The sequence below is a fragment of the Chrysochloris asiatica genome, unplaced genomic scaffold (assembly GCF_000296735.1).
Source record: "Chrysochloris asiatica unplaced genomic scaffold, ChrAsi1.0 scaffold00003, whole genome shotgun sequence".
In the NCBI taxonomy this organism is placed as follows: Eukaryota; Metazoa; Chordata; class Mammalia; order Afrosoricida; family Chrysochloridae; genus Chrysochloris; species Chrysochloris asiatica.
The window spans coordinates 20,628,281-20,649,613 of NW_006408521.1; the positions used below are offsets into that span (position 1 = coordinate 20,628,281).

General features: G+C 44.1%; 1 protein-coding gene across 1 annotated transcript in view; it reads right to left on the reverse strand.

The window, feature by feature from the left end:
* Positions 1-3,716: 3,716 nt before the first annotated feature.
* The window catches only part of PDLIM1 (PDZ and LIM domain 1), a 71,090-nt gene continuing 53,473 nt past the window's right edge, over positions 3,717-21,333 (reverse strand). Inside the window, exons 5-7 of the mRNA XM_006831173.1 lie at positions 13,587-13,738; positions 4,405-4,522; positions 3,717-4,010 (exon numbers count right to left, since the gene is read on the reverse strand). Of these exons, the coding sequence (XP_006831236.1) occupies positions 3,824-4,010; positions 4,405-4,522; positions 13,587-13,738 (457 nt within the window). The 3' untranslated portion in view covers positions 3,717-3,823. The remainder of the gene's footprint in view (positions 4,011-4,404; positions 4,523-13,586; positions 13,739-21,333) is intronic.

Here is a 21,333-nt window from a genome sequence, read left to right on the forward strand (position 1 = left end):
TCTGCTTTCAGCCAAGATCCATCTGATGTCAGCAATGGTATCCCTTGTTCCAGTTCCTCATCTCAGTCTAGCTTGAACCTCTAGAGGTTCTCTGCCAATGTACAGTTGCAGGAGTTTTTAAATTATTATTTAAAATTACAAACGCTGTTTGTCGTTGTTAAGTGCCATCAAGTCAGTTCTGACTCATAGGGACCCTGTATAGGGTTTCCAAGGAGCAGCTGGTGGGTATGAACCACCAACAGCAGTCCAATGCATATTCTACAGCACCACCAGGACACTACAAATGTGGATTGTTGCTGTTAAGTGGCATCGAGTCAGTTCCTACTCATAGTGACCCTGTATAGGGCTTTCCGAGGAACAACTAGTGAGTGAGCTTGAACAGCCAATCTTGCAATTCAAACTGACCTTGCAGTCCAGCACATTAACCCACAGCACCACACCAGGTAAAAAAGGCCCTTGTTTCCTCCTTTCAACTGAAAAATCAAACCACCTACTTTTCAGTAAGTTGTGGTCCTTCAGGCCCAAAGTTCAGCTTAAATAGAAAATGAACGCCATCTTGTGGAATTTTAAGATTTTGTACATGAAATCTTTACCAGAAAAAGTGATTTTCATATGTTTTGATCAAAATCTAGCTCAATTTCTTCATTGTATTTACAAGGAATAAAAAAGTTTCTTTGGGAGAGAATCATTTTTAAAGTAAGGCTCTTATTTATGATCATCAGGCTAAAACCTGACTTTCAGTCTACACTTTTATCTAAACAGAATAATGTTGTTGTTGTTGTTGTTATGTGCCATAGAGTCGGTTCCGACCCATAGCAACCCTGTATAGGGTTTCTGAGGGTGTAAATCTTTACGGGAGTAGAAAGCCTCATCTTTCTTCCGCAGAGCAGCTGGTAGTTTCGAACCGCTGACCTTAAGGTTTGCAGCCCGATTCGTAACCACTACGCTACCAGAAACAGAATAATAAGCTAAAAAAAAAAGGAAAGGAAAATTTAGAATGCAAGTTGACAGTCGGCACCATTTTGTGAGTTCAGACTATCAGAGCTAGCAGTAGGTAAACAATTAGTTACCACAAAGGTTTTAATCATTTTCCAATATGAATGTGTTTTAAGATGCCACCACTTGTTTGTCAGTTTGTCTTATAGTGGTGGCTTGAATGTTGCTATGAAGCTGGACGCTATGTCTTCGTTATTTTAAATACCTGTTCACCCATGATGGACAGGTTTCAGCTGAGTTTCCAGACAAAGACAAACTAGGATAGAGAGGCGAACTATTCCTCAATGTTTAGCTGCTGAAAACTTCATGAATAGCAGTGGAACACTGTCAGCACCAGAATCTTGACTATTGAAAACATGACGAATAGCATCCTAACAGTGTCAGATATAGTACTGGAAGAGTGGGGAATATGAGTGGGGAAGAGTTGCGTCCTCAAAGTAGAGTTGACCACGGTGAAACGACTGGAGTAAAGCTTTTAGGCCCTTCATTTGCTGATGGAGCACAACTCAAAATGAAAAGAAACAGCTGTAAACATCCATTAGTAACTGGAACATGGAATGTACGATGTCTAAATCTAGGAAAATTGGCTATGGTTGTTAAGTGCTATCCAGTCAGTTCCGACTCATAGCAACCCTGTTTCCAAGGAGCACCTGGTGGGTTTGAACTGCCAAGCCAACCTTGTGGTTCCCAGTCCAATGCTGATCCTGCAACCCCACATGAAATGGAATGCAGAAAGGTATATATCCTAGGCATTAGTGGGTTGAAACGGACTGGTATTGGCCATTTTGAATCGGACAATTATGTGGATTACTCTGCCAGGAATGACAAATCGAAGAATGGCATTGCATTCATCATCAAAAAAGAACATTTCAAAATCTATCTTGAAGTATAAATGCCATGTGTGATAGGATAATAAGCATAGTCTACAAAGAAGACCAGTTAATACCACTATTATTCAAATTTATACACCACCCACTAAAGCCAGTGTTGATGAAATTGAAGAATTTTACCAAGTTCTACAGTCTGAAATTGATCAAGTACTTCCTGATAAAGATGAAAGACCAAAGTTCGCTGTCAGCAATAACACAGAATAATACCAGGCAAAGCAGATCCAGGGCAGAGCTCCAAAACTCGGAACCACAGAGATAGGAATATTTTAAAAGTTTGAAGGCTAATAACTTGTGGAATTTGGAGCTGAAGTAAAAAATCACTTTTATTTGATGTTGATTGCCCAGAATTGCAAAATGTAAGCCACCTTGCATTGTGCGCATTTAAAAACAAAGGGGTTGAAAGGAAGGTCTAATTAACTTCAAAAAAAATTAATAATAAAATCTAGAGCTTTGACATAAAGCCATTTTCTTCCTGAAAGGTTTCAGTTTAGGGTTTTGTGGCACAAGCTTGTGTCTGAACTGTCGGTGCTGTCTTCTAGTTTCAGGCATCTGTGGGATGAAATGCTAGCACTCCTGTTTAACAATAACCCCTAAACTACAGCAAATCCCTCCACCAATAAGGGTCTTTCACCATTACCCATGGAGTCCTGGTGTGGCGCTGTGGGTTAATGCGTTGGACTGCAAAGTCGGTTTGAACTGCAAGGTTGGTGATTCAAGCTCACCAGTCGCTCCTCGGAAACCCTATACAGGGTCACTATGGGTTGGAACTGACTAGATAGCACTTAACAACAGCAACACAATTACCCTTTGTGGTGGGCACTATTTAAGGGTAGATGGTTTGCTCTCTGGGGACAAAGATTATTGGCTGGAGTGCCCTGTCCACCTATTTTAACAATTGCTTAGTCTCAGTCTCTGACTCTTTTAGGCCAATGACTCCACTGGGTGGTCCATGGTAATCCCAGATCACGACTCCAGGCTTTTAGCTGGGGTTCCCAGTTCTCTTGTGAACAGGAGGCATTTACCACACACCTGAGCTCTCTGCACGTTTAGATCTGCTGACCACATTTCCGACTCTGCTTCCTTCACAAAGGAGAGGGATTGTAGCAACAGCAAGCCAGCCTGGCAGGGGACTTATACAGGGAAATACTTCAAGTCTATTGGTATTGCTCTCTACCTATTATTCGGGATGCCTTTCATTTCCTTAGATAAACCCCAAACAGCCAGATATAAAGAAAACAGCACTTCATCAAAACATAACGAAGTATTTTATATTGTTGTTAAGGACTGACTCTGTACAGGGCTTCTGAGGAGCAGCTGATGAGTTTGAACTACCGACCTTGTGTTTCATAGTCCAGTGCTGATCTCAGAGTTCCACACCAGGAATCCAAGTATCTTACATTAGCAGTAGATAAAGATAATTTTGAACAAGTTTCAAAGAAATATAAGAACACTGGCTGGTTCTGATGCCAGTTTTCTCACACTCGGGGAAGAAAGCCTGTAATTCTCAGAGAAGTGGGAAACCCAAAGCAAGCCTCAAGCCTCAGACATCTCTGTAGGCTTCAAGTAGGAAGGGACACACAGTCCAAGGATAAGATAACACACTGCTTCAGAGTCTGTCAATTTATTGAGTAAAAACAAAATCAATGTCAGACAAACTAAACTGAGCCTGGATTAGAGTTAGCTGATGTCCACTTGCAGTAGAGAACTGAGATGAGGCTGGCAAGGGGCACAGAACAAACCCACCTTCTGTTATGTGTAAAAGCAGGAATCCCACGGCCAGTGTGAGTCATTAGCAAAGGCTCAGGGACTCCATGTTAATGTGCGGGAGAAAACCATGAAGAGCACAGTTCTTTCAGGAGAGGAAAGAGCCAGAACACTTAGAGAACAAACTGCAGCAGGGTCAGAATGGAGAGCAGCAGTCAGAAAACACCCACTGGTCACTTGGGAAACACAGTGACCACATCGTAACCCTCAGGCGGCGTGACCCGCTCGCGGGCATGTTTTTCACAGTAGATCTGATCTTCCACGAAGAAATGGCCCTTCTGTTTCAGGTTGGTGCCACAGTCGGTGCACACGTAACACTCAGGGTGGCGGTGCCTTTCCCGTAGCTTCACAAACACACCTCTGCAGGACCAGAGAGAGGAGAGCAAGTCATTAGTGACAAACACCAGCAGGTGGCAGTAGAGCTCTGCACCCTTCTTTCTAGGCTGGGGATGGCACTCACTCCTAGAGGTCTCTTACTGGCCTCCATTCATAAAGGGGCCTTGTTATTCCTGGGGTCCCCAGGAAGCCCTCGGTACTTTCACAGAGCAAGCAGCACTGCCTTTTCTGATTCACATGTCTATAACTTAAAGGCTCCAGGGCTAAGGGAAACCCACCTCCTGCTTCTGAGGCATGACACCAGCTTGACCTCTCTTCTCTATGCCTCCTTCACATCCAAAATGCAAACACCCAGCACTTTCTGCATTTTCCTGATTTCCCCAGAATGTAGGGCCTCCAAGGGAAGACAGATACTCACACAATGCCGCTGCCACATTTGTCACACATGGGCAACTTCTGAGCGTTTCCAATCGATGCAGCAACTTTGGTGACTGGAGCCTTAACACTTCTGAATCCCGAAGGCTTATTAGGATCCCCTGAAATGAAAATATACTCAGGTTGGCTAGGAAGGGCAGAACTACTGAATAAGCATCATTTAACTCTTTCAGAGAGACTCGTGATGTTTAAGCAAGGTCATGGACACTGGTGTCAAACAGACCTGACTCTTCTGGGTGATCCTGGGCAAGTTACTTAACCTCTCTGGTTTTCGGTGTCCTTTTCTATAAATCAGGAGACCATTTATCCCTTCACTGTTACACAAAACGATGAGAAAAGATGCATAGGCCCTCCCACAGAACCTAGCATATGTTTAGCCTTGAGTCCTGGTGTGGCCCCAAAGGATAAGCACTCAACCACAAGGTCGATTTGAAACTGTAAGGTCAGTGGTTCAAAGTCGCCAGCCACTCCTCAGAAACCCTACACAGGGATGCTATGAATCAGAACCAACCTGACGGCACTTAGCAAAAACAATTAATATTATTAGGAACCTGGGTAGTGCAAGCGTTTTGCAATTGATTTTAAAAACCTAAAGGTTGGTGGTTCAAGTCCACCCAACAGCTCCAGGGAGGAAATAACTGGGGATCCTGCTTCGTAGACTACAGTCAAGAAAGCCCAATGGGTCAGTTCTACTCAATCAGTTCAAGCTCCCACACTTGAGAACAGTGTCTGGGCACCGTAGAATAAACACTGGACTGCTAACTGTAGGTAGGCTGTTCGGAAACCCTATAAAAGGTTACTGAGTGGGCACTAACTACTCTAGGGCATTTATCAACAATCTTTAGGGAACAGATAGTCTTTTCTCCTACAGAGTTGCTGGATAGATTTGAACTACTGACTTTTCAGCTGCCAGCTAAATGCTTAACAATTATGCTGCTGGGGCTCCTTTGTAAAGACCAGAGATGCTACTGAACAGCCACACTGTATAGGACAGTACCACACCAAGGACTCCTCTCCTAAAATGTCAATGGTGCCAAGGCTGAGAATCCTGCTCTAGGTCAAATAAGCTTTTCCATCTGGTGGCGCTGTAGGATAAGTACTGGACTGCTAACTACAAGGTTGACAGTTCAAACCTACTAGCCACTCCGCAGGATCAAGAATGAGGCTGTCTGCGCCCGTAAGTTTTACGAGTCTTAGATATCCTATAGAGAGGGTCCCTATGAGTTAGAATCAAATTGACGGCTGTGGGAATTTTTTGGTTTATCTCTCTTTGGGTTTGAACACATGACTTGCTTTGGCCAATGGGATGTGAGCAGGTATGAGCCATGTCAAAGAAAGGCACCAAATGCGCTTGTGTGGTTTGGCCCCATCCCCCCTGAGCTTCTGCCCTCTGCCAGGAGAATACAATGCCCTGGAGAGTCATTCCTGCCTCGGCTTGGCTCCTAGAATGAGCCCAGCCCCAGCTGACCAGCAGATCTCATGTAACATGAGCAAGAAATGCATTTGCTGTTTCAAGCCGTTGCTGTGAACACATTGTGTGGGTTATTTTCAACTATAGTATGAAATATTTTTTTGGCTTAAAGGGAGCAACAAAAGGGCCGCCTCCTCAAAACAGCCTACATAATGTCAGAGACTGGCAGCTACCTGAGCTGTTTGGCTGCGTTCCTCACAAAACTCAGCAGAAAAGTAGCCAGAAAAAGGGAAAGAGGAGAAAAGCCAGGGGGGGAATCCGAGAGCCTCACTTTGTAGGAAAATCCACCAGAGTTTAGAATCAGTTTGACGCCTTGCTGAGAATGTGCATTTCCACCTCAGATATTGTTGTTGTTGTAATACGCTGTTCAGTTGGTTCTGACTCATAGCGATCCTCTATAGGGCTTCTGTGCTGGTGTGGCATTGTAGGATAAGCACTAGACCACAAGGTTGGTTTGAATTGCAAGGTCAGCGGTTCAAATTCACCAGCTGCTCCTTGGAAACCCTATACAGGGACACTAGGAGTTGAAACTGACTGACTCTATGGAACGTAACAACAACAACAAATCTTAACGGGAGCAGAAAGCGTCTTTTTTGGTGGGTTCAAACTGCTGATCTTGAGATTTATGTCCATGGCATAAACCACTAAATTATAATAAAATACAAAAGAGTCACCTGTATTAAGGATCTTGTTAAAATGTAGATTATGATTAAATGTCTCAGGGTGAAATGCAAATTGTCAGCAGTGGGTCAATGCCCTAGAATCTACAACTCATTTAGTAATGAAGAGATGAGAATTTGAATAAATCTGGCTACAGCTGGGTCAGGTAAAGCTAGCTCTTTGAGCCTATCCAATCCCAACTCCTGCCCTGCAGCGCCATCTGCTGGCACAACTTTTTCCTCATGTATCCAGCCAACGCTGCAAATTTAAACGTCTCTTCTTCCTATCCTCTCAACTATAGTTGCAATGTACCATCCAGTTCATTCTGACCCACAGAAAACTTATATTACAGATCAAAACGGATCCTTCTGGTTTCTTAGGCTGTAATCTTTGTGGGAAAGAACTCTGGTAGCGTAGTGGTTACGAATCAGGCTGCAAACCGCAAGGTCAGTAGTTCGAAGCTACCAGCTGCTCTGCGGGAGAAAGATGAAGCTTTCTGCTCCTGTAAAGATTTACAGTCTCGGAAACCCTGTACAGGGTCACTATGGGTTGGAACCGACTCCACAGGACACCATTACTACCACCAATCTTTGTGGGAGCAGATCAGGGCATTTTTTTCCTTCTCCCATGGAGCCATCCACCTTCTGGTTAGCAGCTGAGTACTTAACCACTGTGCCACAAGGGCATCTTGGTTCTCAACCAGAGGTCAAAAAAACATTAGCTCCCTTTGGGATCTGAGCAACTGCAAAAATTTCCAAATTCTCTTCCTTCACCTTGCAAACAACCCTAAGCTTTCTGAGAAACGTAAACTGAGTTAAATAAAGCACAGTTGTTGTTTTTTCCTACATGTCTCTTAAGTTGTGATGCTGCAGGATCAGCACTGGACTGCAAATCACAAGGTCGGCAGTTCAAACCTACCAGCTGCTCCTCAGAAATCCTATACAGGGTTGCTATGAGTCAGAACTGACTCAATGGAACTTAACCTCAAGTAGGCCTTCACATTGCCTACCAGATCCAGTCATAGACGTTAATTAGTAACTGATGGCTGTCCATGGTCTGACACCAGACGTCTGAGGAGGAAACTTAAGCAGCCAAAACAAGCCTAGATACGTCCTGAGCATGTCTTCGCTTCCTCATCTCTGAGCCGCTAGCCATTCTGTTTCCTCAATCGAGAAATTATTAAAAGTCCTCTTCAAATTTTGGAAGTTTACCCAGATCAAGATGTTTGAAGAACCCAGAGCTTGACCACTTAGTCCAGAGGTTGAAATTTACCCTAAAATGACAGCCCCTCATAGAATCCTTATACAAGGTTTCTCAGCAAACCCTGAAGCAGTGTTCTGTCATCCTGCGGAGAGCTCACTAATGCACATGCTCACCCTGGCATTTTACACAGCTTTCCTCAGCTACACTGTGAGGGAAGAGACCATTATTAACCTCACTTGAAAAGCACAGGAGCTCTGGTGATGCCATGGTTAAAGTGCTGTGTGGTGAATTGAAAGGTCAAACCCACCAGTCACTCCACAGGAAAATAATGAAACCGTCCGCTCCCATAAAGATGACAGTGTTGGAGACTCTATGGGATAATCCGACGCTGTCCTATGTGTCTCCATGAGTCACAATTGATTCAATGACAGAAACCGAGAGTGACCAGCCCGCGTCTCCTGGCAGAGGTAGAGTCTGGAGACCCGTGCTCTTTCTATCAAGTGAGCCCGGCAGCTTTCGGATCCCGAGGCCTTTGGAGTAACACCAGCCCTCCTTGAATGCTTTCACCAAGCACCAGTGCAGTGCAGTGAATTGCCAGTTATTGACCCTTCTGCGTACTGGTTACGAATCGGACTGCGAACCACATGGTCAGCAGTTCAAAACTACCAGCTGTTCCGTGGGAGAAAGATGAAGCATTCTGCTTCCGTAAAGATGTACAGCCTAGAAAACCCTGTATAGGGTCACTATAAGTCGGAACCGACTCCACGACACATAACAACTACAACAAACGTTCTTTGTAACTTACGCCAAACGACTGGGTTGTTGTTGGTAAGTGCCAGTGAGTCAGTTTCAACTTACAGTGACCTTATATGCAGTTTCTGAGCCTGCAGATCTTTGTGGGAAAGCCTCATCTTTCTCCCAATGACTGGGTGGTTGTTGCTGTTGTAAAGTGCTGTCGAGTCGACTCTGACTCATAGTGACCCTGAATAGGGTTTCCGAGGAGTGACTGGAGAGTTTGAACCACCAACCTTGTGGTTCAAACAGACCCAGGACTTCAAACTATGCAAATGTAAAGTGCTTGTGGTCCACCAAAGGGATTGGGTATTGTTGTTAAGTGCTGTTGAGTCGTTCCAAGTGCTGTTGAGGGTTTCCAAGGAGCGACTGGTGAGTTTGAAGCGCTGACCTTGTGGTTCAAACTGACCTTGAGGTTGAGTGCTATGGTGCCACACCAGGACTCCATGTGGGATTTGTTGTTGTTGTTAAGTGCTGTTGAGCCAGTTCTGACCCACAGTGACCCTGTATAGGGTTTCCAAGGAGCAGCTGGTGAGCTTGAACCACCTTCTATTAAAAATCTCCTAACCGTGACTACAGCCTGTAAGTTCAATGTGGCTACTGCAGTGAAGTACAGAAGTCAGCAGAGAACTAGAGGACAGCGAGCACCATGGGAGCTAATCGCTGGTGTCAGAATTAGTGAAAAAGTAGAAGGTGGAAGCAGCTCTGACCTCCACCTCACAGCAACTAACCTCCACTTCATGGGAATTGGCTTGGGGTTGATGCTAATGAGGATTCTCCTTCTCCCTTCTTGTGAAATTAGAAGAGGTCAGCCACCACACCACACCCATCATTCTAACAACCAGACACTGCCCTAAATTTTGCACATTCCATCTCAAATAAAAACAGGCATTCAAGGTTTCCTCCCAGAAAGCCTTTTGCATATGGTAGATGTTTGTGATGGAATTTATCTTCTTCCCTTAGTGAAAAAGGAGCCTTGGTAAAGTACTCAGCTGCGAACCTACAGGTCAGTGGTTCAAACCCACCAACTGCTCCAAAGAAGATAAATGTGGCAATCTGCTTCCACAGAGATGGAAACCCTGTGCGGCAGTACTAGCCAAAGCAGTGGATTTGGTTTAGCTTCGGTGACAATTCAATGTAAATCCATATTAAGAGGTAAGCAAGTGACTGAAGACCCATTTCTCTCATGCCTTTATAACAAAATCCTGATTTTCTTCAGGAAAAGATGACCTAGAGGGGAGAAGATGATACTTCTAGACCACCTTGCAACTAAGAGTGGCCATGTAACTAATTTTGGTCAACAAAACAATGTAGTGGTGTGGGACTTCGGGGAAGGAGAAAACGGACTCATCTGAAATGGGGGAGTCCCTCAATGTGCCCTTTCTCACCTCTCCTTCCTACTTCTGTTTGGTTTGGGCTTACATACACATTCCTGTAATAGCTAGCAAGGGCAAGTGGGTGAGGACCAGGGTGATGACAACCAAAATGAAAATGAATCAGCAGCACCAAGGAGCCAGGTGTGTTGGGCTTTCACTTTGGTGCCATGTGTTTGCTCTTGCCCTAGTGTGGGTGGCATCTTGAGGGTCTGAGCCTCCAGTCTGGCCACCTCCTCATCTGTGACTTTAGACAAGACTCTGCCTCTCCAGGGATGTTTTCTCATCTTTCAACCGAGGATAACAATCGTTTCCTCAAAGATGCCATAATGGTCCAAAACACTCATCACCAAGACTGTCACAAAGGTGGTGGTGATGGTTATGTGACGTGGAGTTGGTTCCGACTCATAGCGACACTGTACAGGGTTTTTGAGGTTGTAAATCTTTACAGGAGCAGAAAGACTTATCTTTCCCCGTGGAACAGCTGGTAGTTTCGAATTGCTGACTTTTGAGGTTAGCAGTTGGATCCGTAACCACTATGCTAAAAGGTGCTTGATAGTAATTATGTCTGAAACCAGATCAAAAGAGCTACCAGGTCAGCCTTAGCTTGTCCATGTGTAAGTTCTGGTGCCCAAGCCCCATAGTCACCGTGAGTGATTTTGCAGGTCTAAGGAGACACTCACTGTTTGTATTCTAGATATCATGTACTGTGTGTGTGTGATGAGAATATGCTACACAATAAAGAATCAACCAAGTCAAAATTTCTACAGGTATAATTACATTCTTTCATGCTCTGCGTCCATCATCAGTAACCTTTTCCAAATTATTCTATCATCATTAACATAAACTCTGTCCCCCATTAGCAAAAAATCCACCTCCATCCCATCCCTCTCAAACATAGTATTTTTAGTCACCTCATATGAATGAGGTGAACCATGAAAAGGAAGATGAAGATTAGACGCATTGATGCATTTGAATTATGGTGTGGGCAAAGAGCATTGAATATACCACGGACTGTGAGAACAGACTCTGTCTTGGAAGAAATACACTTGGAATATTCCTTAGACGTGAGGATGGCGAGACTTGGTCCCACAGGTCCATCAGGAGAGACCAGTCTCTGGTGAAGAACATCATGCTTGGTAAAGTAGAAGATCAATGAAGAGGAAGACCCTCAACAAGATGGGCTCACACAGTGGCTACAACAATGGCCTCAACCATCACCATCGGAACAACTGTGAGAATGTACAGGGAGGGGCCGTGTTTTGTTCTGCTGTGAATATGGTCACTATGAGTTGGAACTGACTCATCAGCACATAACAACAATAACAATTTCCATCCCTGGTAACCACTGGTTTATATATTTTCCCTTATTTCATATACCTGAGATCATATAGTTTTGTCCTTTACTGTACATTTACTATGATAATTTTCAAGAAGTAAAGGTGTCTTATTTTAAAAGCAACCTACTATTATGAGAAAACTTGTGACAGATAAAAGTGTTGAAGCTGGGATCTCTTTTTCTAAGTCTCGGAAGTGTTCAGCAGTCCTCAGACCACCCACCTTCCTGGAATATATGTTTTTAAGAGCATTTCTTGTGACTCTATCATTAGCCTAGCTGTGAGTGACTTCTCTCTTGTTGTTGTTGTTGTTGTTATGTGCCGTGGAGTCGGAACCGACTCATAGCGACCCTGTACAGGGTTTCCGAGGGTGTATATCTTTACGGGAGTAGAAAGCCTCATCTTTCTCCTGCGGAGCAGCTGGTAGTTTCGAACTGCTGACCTTGCGGTTCACAGCCCGAGTCGTAACCACTACGCTACCAGAGCTCCTTAGGAGATGGCTTTAGAGCCCCTCCTGCTTCGTCACTTTCCCTGAATCCTGCCTTTGACACCTTTCTTCTCCCCAGTGTGTCCACCTGTGGAGAGAGCTGGTGTTCCCGGAAGGGACACCTAGAGAGACCCCCTGAGCCAGGATCCGAGGGAAAGAATTGATTGTTTTTTCAGGGCAGACAGCGAGGATCAGTGCTGAGATGCCCCACCCTCTGGAAGGGTAACCTTCCTTCTCAAAGGCGGCTGCTGCAGATTTGGCTTCCTGGGGAGGCCTTCCTAAGCTGAAAATTCCTCTACTGTACACACCCAACACCTGGGCTTCCTTGGCATTTGTGTAGGTTCTTTTGAGAAAGTGGTAATTTACACCCACAGGAAACAAAGAAGAAAGCGCTTCTTTTATGCTAATAAGATACTGAGCTACAAGCAATTTCCACTTTGCTTGTAGTCCTTCTGCAGTGGGGAAGTGTCTTTGATTCTTAGTACTGCTATAATACAAACACCACCAGTGGATGGCTTTAAACAATACAAATTTATTCTGAAGGCTGAAAGTCCTAATCAGAATCTATGCCATGTAAACTCCTTCTTCATAAGTAGCCCAGATGTTCCCCAGTTTCCTGGCTTATAGAGGTCCTCAGGTGGTATCTGTCTTTCCCTATGTGTGCCTGTCTCTGAGTCTAGCCTGTTACATAACCTGGGCGTGAATCGATTTATAGAACCCATCCTACTCTGGTATGATCTAATGAACACAAGGAAGATAATAACCCTATTTCCAAACAGGACTACATTTACACATATAAACCCAAGCCAAACCCACTTCATCTATTTGATTCCAACTCATAGCCACCCACTAGAACAGAGCAGAACTGCCCCATAAGGTTTCTGAGTGTTATCTTTTCAGAAGCAGACCGCCTCCTCTTTCTCCCACAGAGCAGCCGGTAGAGTCAAACCACTGACCTTTCAGTTAGCAGTCCAATGCTTAATCCACTGAACTACCAAAATTTAATCCACACAAGAAACCAAACCCACTGCCATGGAGTGGATTCCAACTAACAGTGACCCCATATAGTTTTCAAAACTGTAAATATTTACGGCAGCCAACAGCCTCATCTTGCACCTTCGGAGCAGCTGGTGATGGAACAGCCCAACACCTGACTCGCCCATTTGTGCCTCTACAACAGGAAGTGATGAGCTACAGTCTGTATTAAGTTCCAGCACTCAGCCAGGCTGACAAATGACATGGGGTCCAAGCCTGAGGAGAACCACTTTATCGAAACATTTGAGAAACCACATCTTAATCTACTCTGAGTAAGTGGGCACAAAATCATTCAAATAAGAGTATGTCCAAAGTAGGACGTACACAGATACTGCGGAAATCATTTGGTCAAAGGCACTTTAAGTCACAGAGAAGAGTCCCAAGATCACTGAGCTGCCGGCTGCTCTGAGATGAACTTGGCATCTCCACTCTCATCAAGATCTGGACTCTTCTATCCTGTGCTCCATCAGCCATATCCAAGACTTTCCTTCTCAGATTTAACCCATGGTCGTAACTGGCAGGACCAAACAAAGCATGGGGCCAAAGAAGAGACCAACAGAATCCCACAACATCAAATTCACTCTCCAACCTCCTCATCCTAATGCACATGTGACAGGAAACAGTCAACCAGGTACTGAGCTTCTCAGCCTGGAAGGTGAGTCAGGCTCCCCACCCCTCCCCTTCTGTCCCTCCCTTCTTGTGCCCTTTCCTCATGTTCCAGGCTGTGTTCACCTGTGTGACGTCAAAGGCTGACCCTTACATAGGCCTTGAACACAGGCCCTTGACCACACACATAAGGTTGATTACCTTTCTCCTCAGATTCCAGAATTTCCTGCAAAACCAGGAATGAAGTGGACTGTTTGGGAGGCTCATTTAACTCCTGTTTCTCCTGGAGCATCTTGTAAACTTCAGATTCTTTGTCGATGACGAGGCCGCTGGGAGGCTGAGAATGCTCTAAGCTGTAAAGAATGTTTGGAAATTCATTAGGACATGTCAGAAGTTAGAAAATAATTCATTAGGTACCCTCTCCAAACAGAGACTCCTAAATCAAGTGACAGAAATCATCCCAATGAACAAATCCCTCTCTGAAAGCAGCCACAGACCTGCCAAGACTGGGAAGTATAGTAACAGTCAGAGCTGGCCGCTGCGTCCATGCAATAAGAGGTTATTTTCCCAAACTGTCTTAGTAATTCGATTACTTTTTGGTCTAACCCCATGAAACAGGAATGCTTTGCTTCTTTTCAAGTTACATAAACAACATTATGTCAAAAGAAAATTTAGAAGAGGGAAAATACAAACCACAATGTGACCACTAAAAAGTCAGCTGGGTCTCCTTGGTACTGGCCACATGCATTTTATCCACAGAGCAGAATCTCAGTGGTCTTTATAGTCCTGATTCTATCCGAGGCTCCATAAACTCCTCATAATTCTCACTGTTACCTACAACATGGAGGAAATAGTGCCTGTCTTGCCTAGCTCACAAGGTAATGGTTAAGGATGAAATAGGAAAGTGTTCTGGAAACTGATGTGCCATTCCAGTGTACAGGAAGGGGCAGAAGCTAATCTCTCCTCCCTCTCTCTCCTGGGCCACTTTCAGAACACTACTCATTCATACTGATACACTGCCCGGCACTTCCCTCCTACTCCATATTCTTACAAGAAAGGGCAGGGTTCCCAAGGAGTGGCACAGGCTTTGCAGCTACCAGGGAAGGTCAACTGTTAAATAGAAAGAGCCATCAGCTAGCCCTCTGCTGCTGTGTTTGGGGAGGGGAAACCAGCCATGGCTCCCTGTTCATACTGGGTTGATCTCTGCCTTTGTCTCGTTCCCTCTCATCCACCCAGCCCAGGATTGATGTTGTTAAGTGCTGCTGAGTTGAGTTGGTTCCAACTCATATCAACCCTGTATAGGGTTTCCGAGGAGACGCTGGTAAGTTTGAACTGCTGATCTTGTGGTTTAAACGGACCTTGTGGTCAAATGCTTATCACCAGGACTCCTACAGCCTGGGACTGAAGACCACCTTTAATCACAGGAACCTCTCCAGGGCAGGTGATGGGGCCATCTTGTGAAACTCCTTTTCACTAAGAGCGTGGTCTTCCTCTGGCCCACCTTTTCAGCCCTGTTCTTTGAATTAAATGCTTGACTCTTTTTTTGGGTCTTGTGTTCTGAACTTGTCCTATAATGAATGTATTACATTATTTTAAAGGAATCTTTTCTCTATTATACTTGTAACTATTTTAAAATCAAGATCAGAACCATGGAATGTTCTCAGGAAAACTCCTTCATCTTTTTTGGTGTATGTTATGTCTGGAAGTCACCAAGGGAATACTAAAAATGACAGAATCCAAACCACAAGATCATCATCTGCTCTCCCAACAAACAACTCTTTAAAGCAATTCCATGGTTAAAATAAAAATTAACTGCTTTTCTGAAATAACGATAATATCTTTCTACTAAATAACTATTTATAAAACATTTTCCATATTAATTCCTTTTTTTTGGAAGCATTAATATATTTGTTGTTGTTGTTAAGTGCCCTTGAGTCCTTTCTGACTCAGAGTGACCCTGTATGGGGTTTCTGAGGCTGTAAATCTTTGCGGGAGTGGAAAGCCTCATCTTTCTCCCACTGAGTGGATGGTGGGCTCGAACTGATGCCCTTTGGTTTGCAAGTCTACTGCTAATCCTACAGAGTCATCACGCTCCCAGCATTAATATGCTATTTTTGTTAAGTGCTGTTGAGTTGGTTCCAACTCATAGGGACCCTGTGTAGGGTTTCCGAGAAGTGGCCCTTGGGTTTGAACTGCCGACCTTGCAGTTCAAGGCGACCTTGTGGTTCAAACAGAGCTGCGGTCCAGTGCTAATCCTATAATGCCACACCAGCATTAATATACATACTCGTACTTAATTCAAAATAGTATCCTAAGTCCCCATACCTAAATCTAAGATATAAAAGAAAAAAAAATTCTTGTTTTTATATACAGTAACAGCAGTGAATGAAAGAAAGAAAGAATCCTACAGTGACATGAGTTCAGAAAATAGAATAAACATGACTGAGTCACCAGGAGAAAATGGTTGGAACATGGAACACTGAAAGCAAACACAATCTTCTGAACAAACAAAAGACAAGAGTTTAATCAACTTCAACTCCTTTATATTCCACTCGGGATCCTGGTGTGGCACTGTGAGGTAATGCACTGAACCACAAGGTCAGCAGTTCAAAGTCACCAGCTGCTCCTCAGAAACCCTACACAGGGTCACCCTGAGTCGGAAACGACTCCACAGCACTTAACAACAACATAACACTCTGTGGGTAGTAACCCAACCTAATGGTACACCAGCTACCTAAATATTTAATATTATTAGTCTCCCACTATTTTAGGCCCCAACCTCAAAGGTCAGACTATGAAATCAGGACCTAACTCCTCACGGATGTCACAGCCAGGTGGCGTCCATCCTGACCTGGTGGCTGCCAGAGTGAAGCAGTCAAGAATCCTAGCGGCCTATGTTGTTGTCGTTGTTAAGTGCTGTCAAGCAAGTTCTGATTCATCACAACCCTGTATAGGGTTACCGAGGAACAGCTGGTAAGCTTGAACTACCAACCTTATGGTTTGAACCAACCTTAAGGTAGAGAGCTTATCTTACAGCACCACTCCCATAGAACATAAGAAACTCCCCTAGAGTTCTTCTCACAGAGGTAATATCAGAGACTGAGAACAGCCCATTCCATGGCTCTGGGACCTGGACAGCATAGTAACACTGATATAAAAGTCTGTTCTATGAGAATAATGAAGTGACCAGAGTGGGATAGAAAGGTCACTTTTTTTTTTTTTTTCATTTGTGCCTTGACTTGTGATTGCAACTTAATAATATGTGTATAAATCCCAACTAAAGCAAGAAACCCTAAGATAAAATTGCCACTGCTGATACAAATTCTTCACCAAAAGACATGTTGGGGACCAGACGGGGAATTATCTGAATGATTGGAAGTCTGGGACAGAAGCAGATGTTCTCTTGATAAAATTTTCCCCTCCCTTCCATTACGTACAACTGAAAATCCTGGGCATTGTAAAACAAACATGCGAAGACTGTGAAAGATAAGACAAGGCAAACAAAGCAGAGAGCTCAGACCTGAGGAATAACATGGTACTGAGTTTCCCGTGTTGTCTTTTTGCCTCATTTACCCCAGATATGGAGCTAAAAAAGGTACTAATCCAGAAAGGGCTAGGACAGATACCTGAATACCAATGTCAATAGTAGCATTATTATTATTAATAAAAGGGGGAAACAACCCAAGTGTCCATCAATACATGAATAGATAAACAAAATGTGGCCTCCTTAGTCATGACTCAACAAAGAGAAATGAAGTCTGATAGAAGCTATGACATGGATGATTGAAAACATTTGCTTAGTAGAGATGTCAGATATAAAAAAGAGCAAATATTATACAATTGCACTAACAGGAAATATTTAGAGCAAGTACAGGCACAGACGCCAAAGTTTATTAGTGGCTATCAGGAGGAACTGCCTCAAGTTGGCGGGCAGGGGGCAGCGGGGAGGTGGAGAGCTTGGGGCACATGCTGCTGTTAATTTTCATTTTAAACACTGAATGGTTTACAACTAAGAAAGATGTGTGACAAGGTTGTATTCTTGCACCATACTTATTCAACCTGTATGCAGAGCAAATAATCTGAGAAGCTGGGTTCTGTGAAGAAAAACGTGGCATCAGGATTGGAGGAAGACTCATTAACAACCTGAGATATGCAGATGATACAACCTTGCTTGCTGAAACTAAAGAGGGCTTAAAACATTTACGATGAAGATCAAAAAGCACAGCCTCTGGTTGGATTGCATCTCAATGTAAAGAAAACAAAAATCTTCACCACTGGACCAATAAACAACATTCTTACCAATGGAGAAAAGACTGAAGTCATCAAGGACTTCATTCTTCTTGAATCAACTATCAACACTCATGGAAGCAGCAGTCAAGAAATAAAAAATGCAAATCAAATTTGCATTAGACAAATCTGCTGCACAAGACATTTTTAAAGTGTTGAAAAGTAAAGATGTCAGCTTGAGGATTAAGGTGTGTGCCTGACCCCAAACCTTGGTATTTTCAATAACCTCATATGCATGTGAAAGCTGGACAGTGAACAAGGAAGATCACAGAAGAATTGACGCCTTTGAGTTGTGGTGTTGGAGGAGAATACTGGAAGTGCCATGGGCTGCCAAAAGAACCAATAGATCTGTGTTGGAGAAGTGCAGCCAGAGTGCTCCTTAGAGGTCAGGATGGCCAAACTTCGTCTCTCAGACTTCGGACATATTGTCAGGAGGGACCAGTCATTGGAGAAGGATATCATGTTTAGTAAGGTGGAGGGTCAGAGAAAAAGAGGAAGACCCCCAGCAAGATGGATTGGCAAAGTGGCAACATCAATGGGCTCAAATGTGGCAACAATGGTGAGGTTGGCCCAGGATCGGGCAGTGTTTTGTTCTGTTGTGCATAAGGTCACTATGAGTCGGTACCGACTGTATGGCACCTAACAACAACAACCTGGAAGGTGGGGAGAGTGGGAAGTTATTGCTGAAGGTGTACTGAGTTTCTTCTGTATAGAATGATGAACAATTTTTGGAAATACAGTGTTGATGTTTGCATAGCATAGGGAACACCATTAATGTCACTACATTTTATATCTGAAGATGGTTAAACTGGCAAAAATATTGCTAGATGCATTTTACCACTATAAAAATTTTTGAAGTAAAAAGGTGGGAAAAGGTATACCAAGAAAATATTTTCACACTACAAGAAACATTCTTTGTTGGTTACCAGAGGTGGGAGGGGAAGAAAGTGTACATTGCTTGTGTTCACTTGGGTAAACTGGGTAAAGATGACATGGATTCTCTCTGTATTCTTTCCCACCCTGCATGTGAATATATGTGTGTCACAAGGCAAAGAGGCTAATTAATTTCTAAAAAAACTTTTTCCCCAAATAGTGAAAGTTAAGTGAGAACTGAAAATGATACAGAGGAGACGCTTTTGGTACTGAATTTTATGTGGGTGGGAGTGAAGATGGTAGGCTGACTTGGAAAAAACCCTTCCTCGGATCCTGAGACATGGATAAATTGTAAACGACTGAAATCATACAAAGTCTTTTCTCTGATCACATGGTTTGAAACTAGAAATTAATAACTGGAAAATATACAAACATACAGAAATAAAGCGACACGCTAATTAAATACAGAAATCAGATCCTAAGACATGAGATGTTACCAATCTGGTTACCCCAATGTTCATCCCCCCAAAATGCAACCCTGGGAAACCCTATGCAGTTGTTTTTGGAAGGGGAGTACTCTCTAAATTTTAGTCTTCAAAGACCTAGATGTTAGACATGTGATAAGAAACCAGAGGAGTAATTATGGGCCCCAGGAGAAGGGAGGAGGACTTCAGCCAGTTCTCTGTGGGCTTCGCGCAAGTTTGGCTAGAGGAGCAAGCAGCCACCTGCCAAGTAGAGGTTTTCTTCTGACGCTGCTCCAACTGACTCAGGGCTAATACAATTGCTCTGACATCATTTGAATACAGAACAATACATCCCTTTATTTCCACTGCACCTGCTTAGAAATCTGCCTCCTTGGTACCAGAGGGAATGAGAACACACTTGGCAGAGCGGGACTCTTGGGACTGCTGTATCAGTTAGGGGAACTCCATGAGGAGACCACCACTCCATCAGGAAGCTGAGGGACAGTGCTGGCTGGCTGGCTGCCTGAACTGAAGCTACGACGCTGGAGAGAAGTTTGAAGTGTATCTTAGCAAAAGCTTCTCTATATAGGTTGTCCACACATGCCCACCCTCCTGGAGCCCCCAGCCCTCAGAAGTAATGGATCTGGAGTTCTTCATGGGCAGTTACACCCGTTAAAACTGGCATTTACTGAGTACCTACCAGGGGCCAGACACTGGGCTGGGTGCTTCATACCCATCTCATTGCATCCTCTCAGCTCCCTGGTGGTAAGGTTGTTAGTGCGATCTCCATGACAGAGAAAAAGAGACTGAGTTTCAGCGAAGTCACAGAGCTGGCTCAAGGGTACACAGTAGTAAAAGGAAAAGCTCGAATTCAAACCCAAGCCCCTCTCTATACATAGCTTGGACCTTTAGGAAAATACCAGGCAGGATCTCATAAATAATGAAACCCAAGCCCTAAATTACCAGAAAATGACCAAAAACACAAAAACCAAGCTAGTCAATTCCAACTCACGGCAATCCCATGTGTGCAGAGGAGAACTGCACTCCATAGTTTTCGGAAACAGATGACCAGTCTTTCTTCTGAGGTGCCTGAATGGGTTAGAACTACCAACATTTTGGTCAGTAATCAAGCACTTTACTATTTGTACCACCCTGGGACAAACATGAGTATGACGTAGCGCCTCCTTTCAGCTCCCAGAGGGCCAAGCGGCCCTAAACTCAGTTCCAAGAGGTCAACGGGAAGAGGCTGGCTTTCTGCTGAACGGAGCATCATCCCCAACCTCCAGCCCCTGGCACCCAACAGTCAATGTTAAGCTGAAGGCTGTCCACCCAGCTGGGTTGCAGTGAGAGGACGACTCCTCCACCTGCCTTCTTATTTGGAAATAGAATTGCTATCAGTTTTTTGATCTGACAGGGACACATCCTACATGACAGACAGTCACATGCACCAAAATGCTTTCTTTGAAGGGGACAGAGAAACTCAGGGTGATCTCAGATGCAAAGTATGCAGTGAGCCAGATCTAGAGCTTCAGTGATTTTACAGACTGAACAGTGGGTACAAGCAAGTGCTCAGGCCTCATGCTGACTGAGCAAATAGTGCTCCTCTTCAGAAGACCCTCTGCTGAGAACACACCAATCAACAGGGACTTCTACGTAGCCAGTTCAGGTGGCACAGGGTGTTGGTTTTCCCACTGTTTCTCAATTCATCTTCGAAGTCTGGGAGAGCATTGCAGGCATTGTGATGAAACGAAGTGTATGATTTGTTGGATGTAGAGCTGATGATCTGCTCTGTAAACCTTCACTCAATTCACAATAAAAAGTTAAAAAAAAAAAGTTTGGGATGAAGCAGAGGTTGAGTCCCCTCTAGTGGGAAAATCAGGAAGGGGGTTCTTGATAAAGACCCTGAGGCAGCTGCAACCAAACAGTCTGCATTAGAGGGCAAGAGCAAAGGCTTGTATCGTCTCCAGACTGTTTCAGTTTTAATTGCTTCAGATAGGGGAGGGAGGAGGCAGGAAGGAGGAGAGAAGAAGACATTAATGAAGGAAAAGTAGCCAAGACCATACAAAAATTACTTCCCAAGCACATTCTTCTCCCAATGCTTAACAGCTCTTTCAATTAAGAATGTGTCACTTCCTGGGTTATAAAGCCAGGTCCCAGAGCACTCCACTTGGGGACAGTAAAAGAGGGTCACATTCTCAGCCTTTCCCAGCAGCACAGCAGTAAAGAACTGGATGGCAGTCCTGGCTTCTACCCTCGGCTCCTCACTGGGCTGCCTGTGGGAAGCTTTCCTTGAGAGTGTGGCACAGAAAGCTCAGAGGCCCACT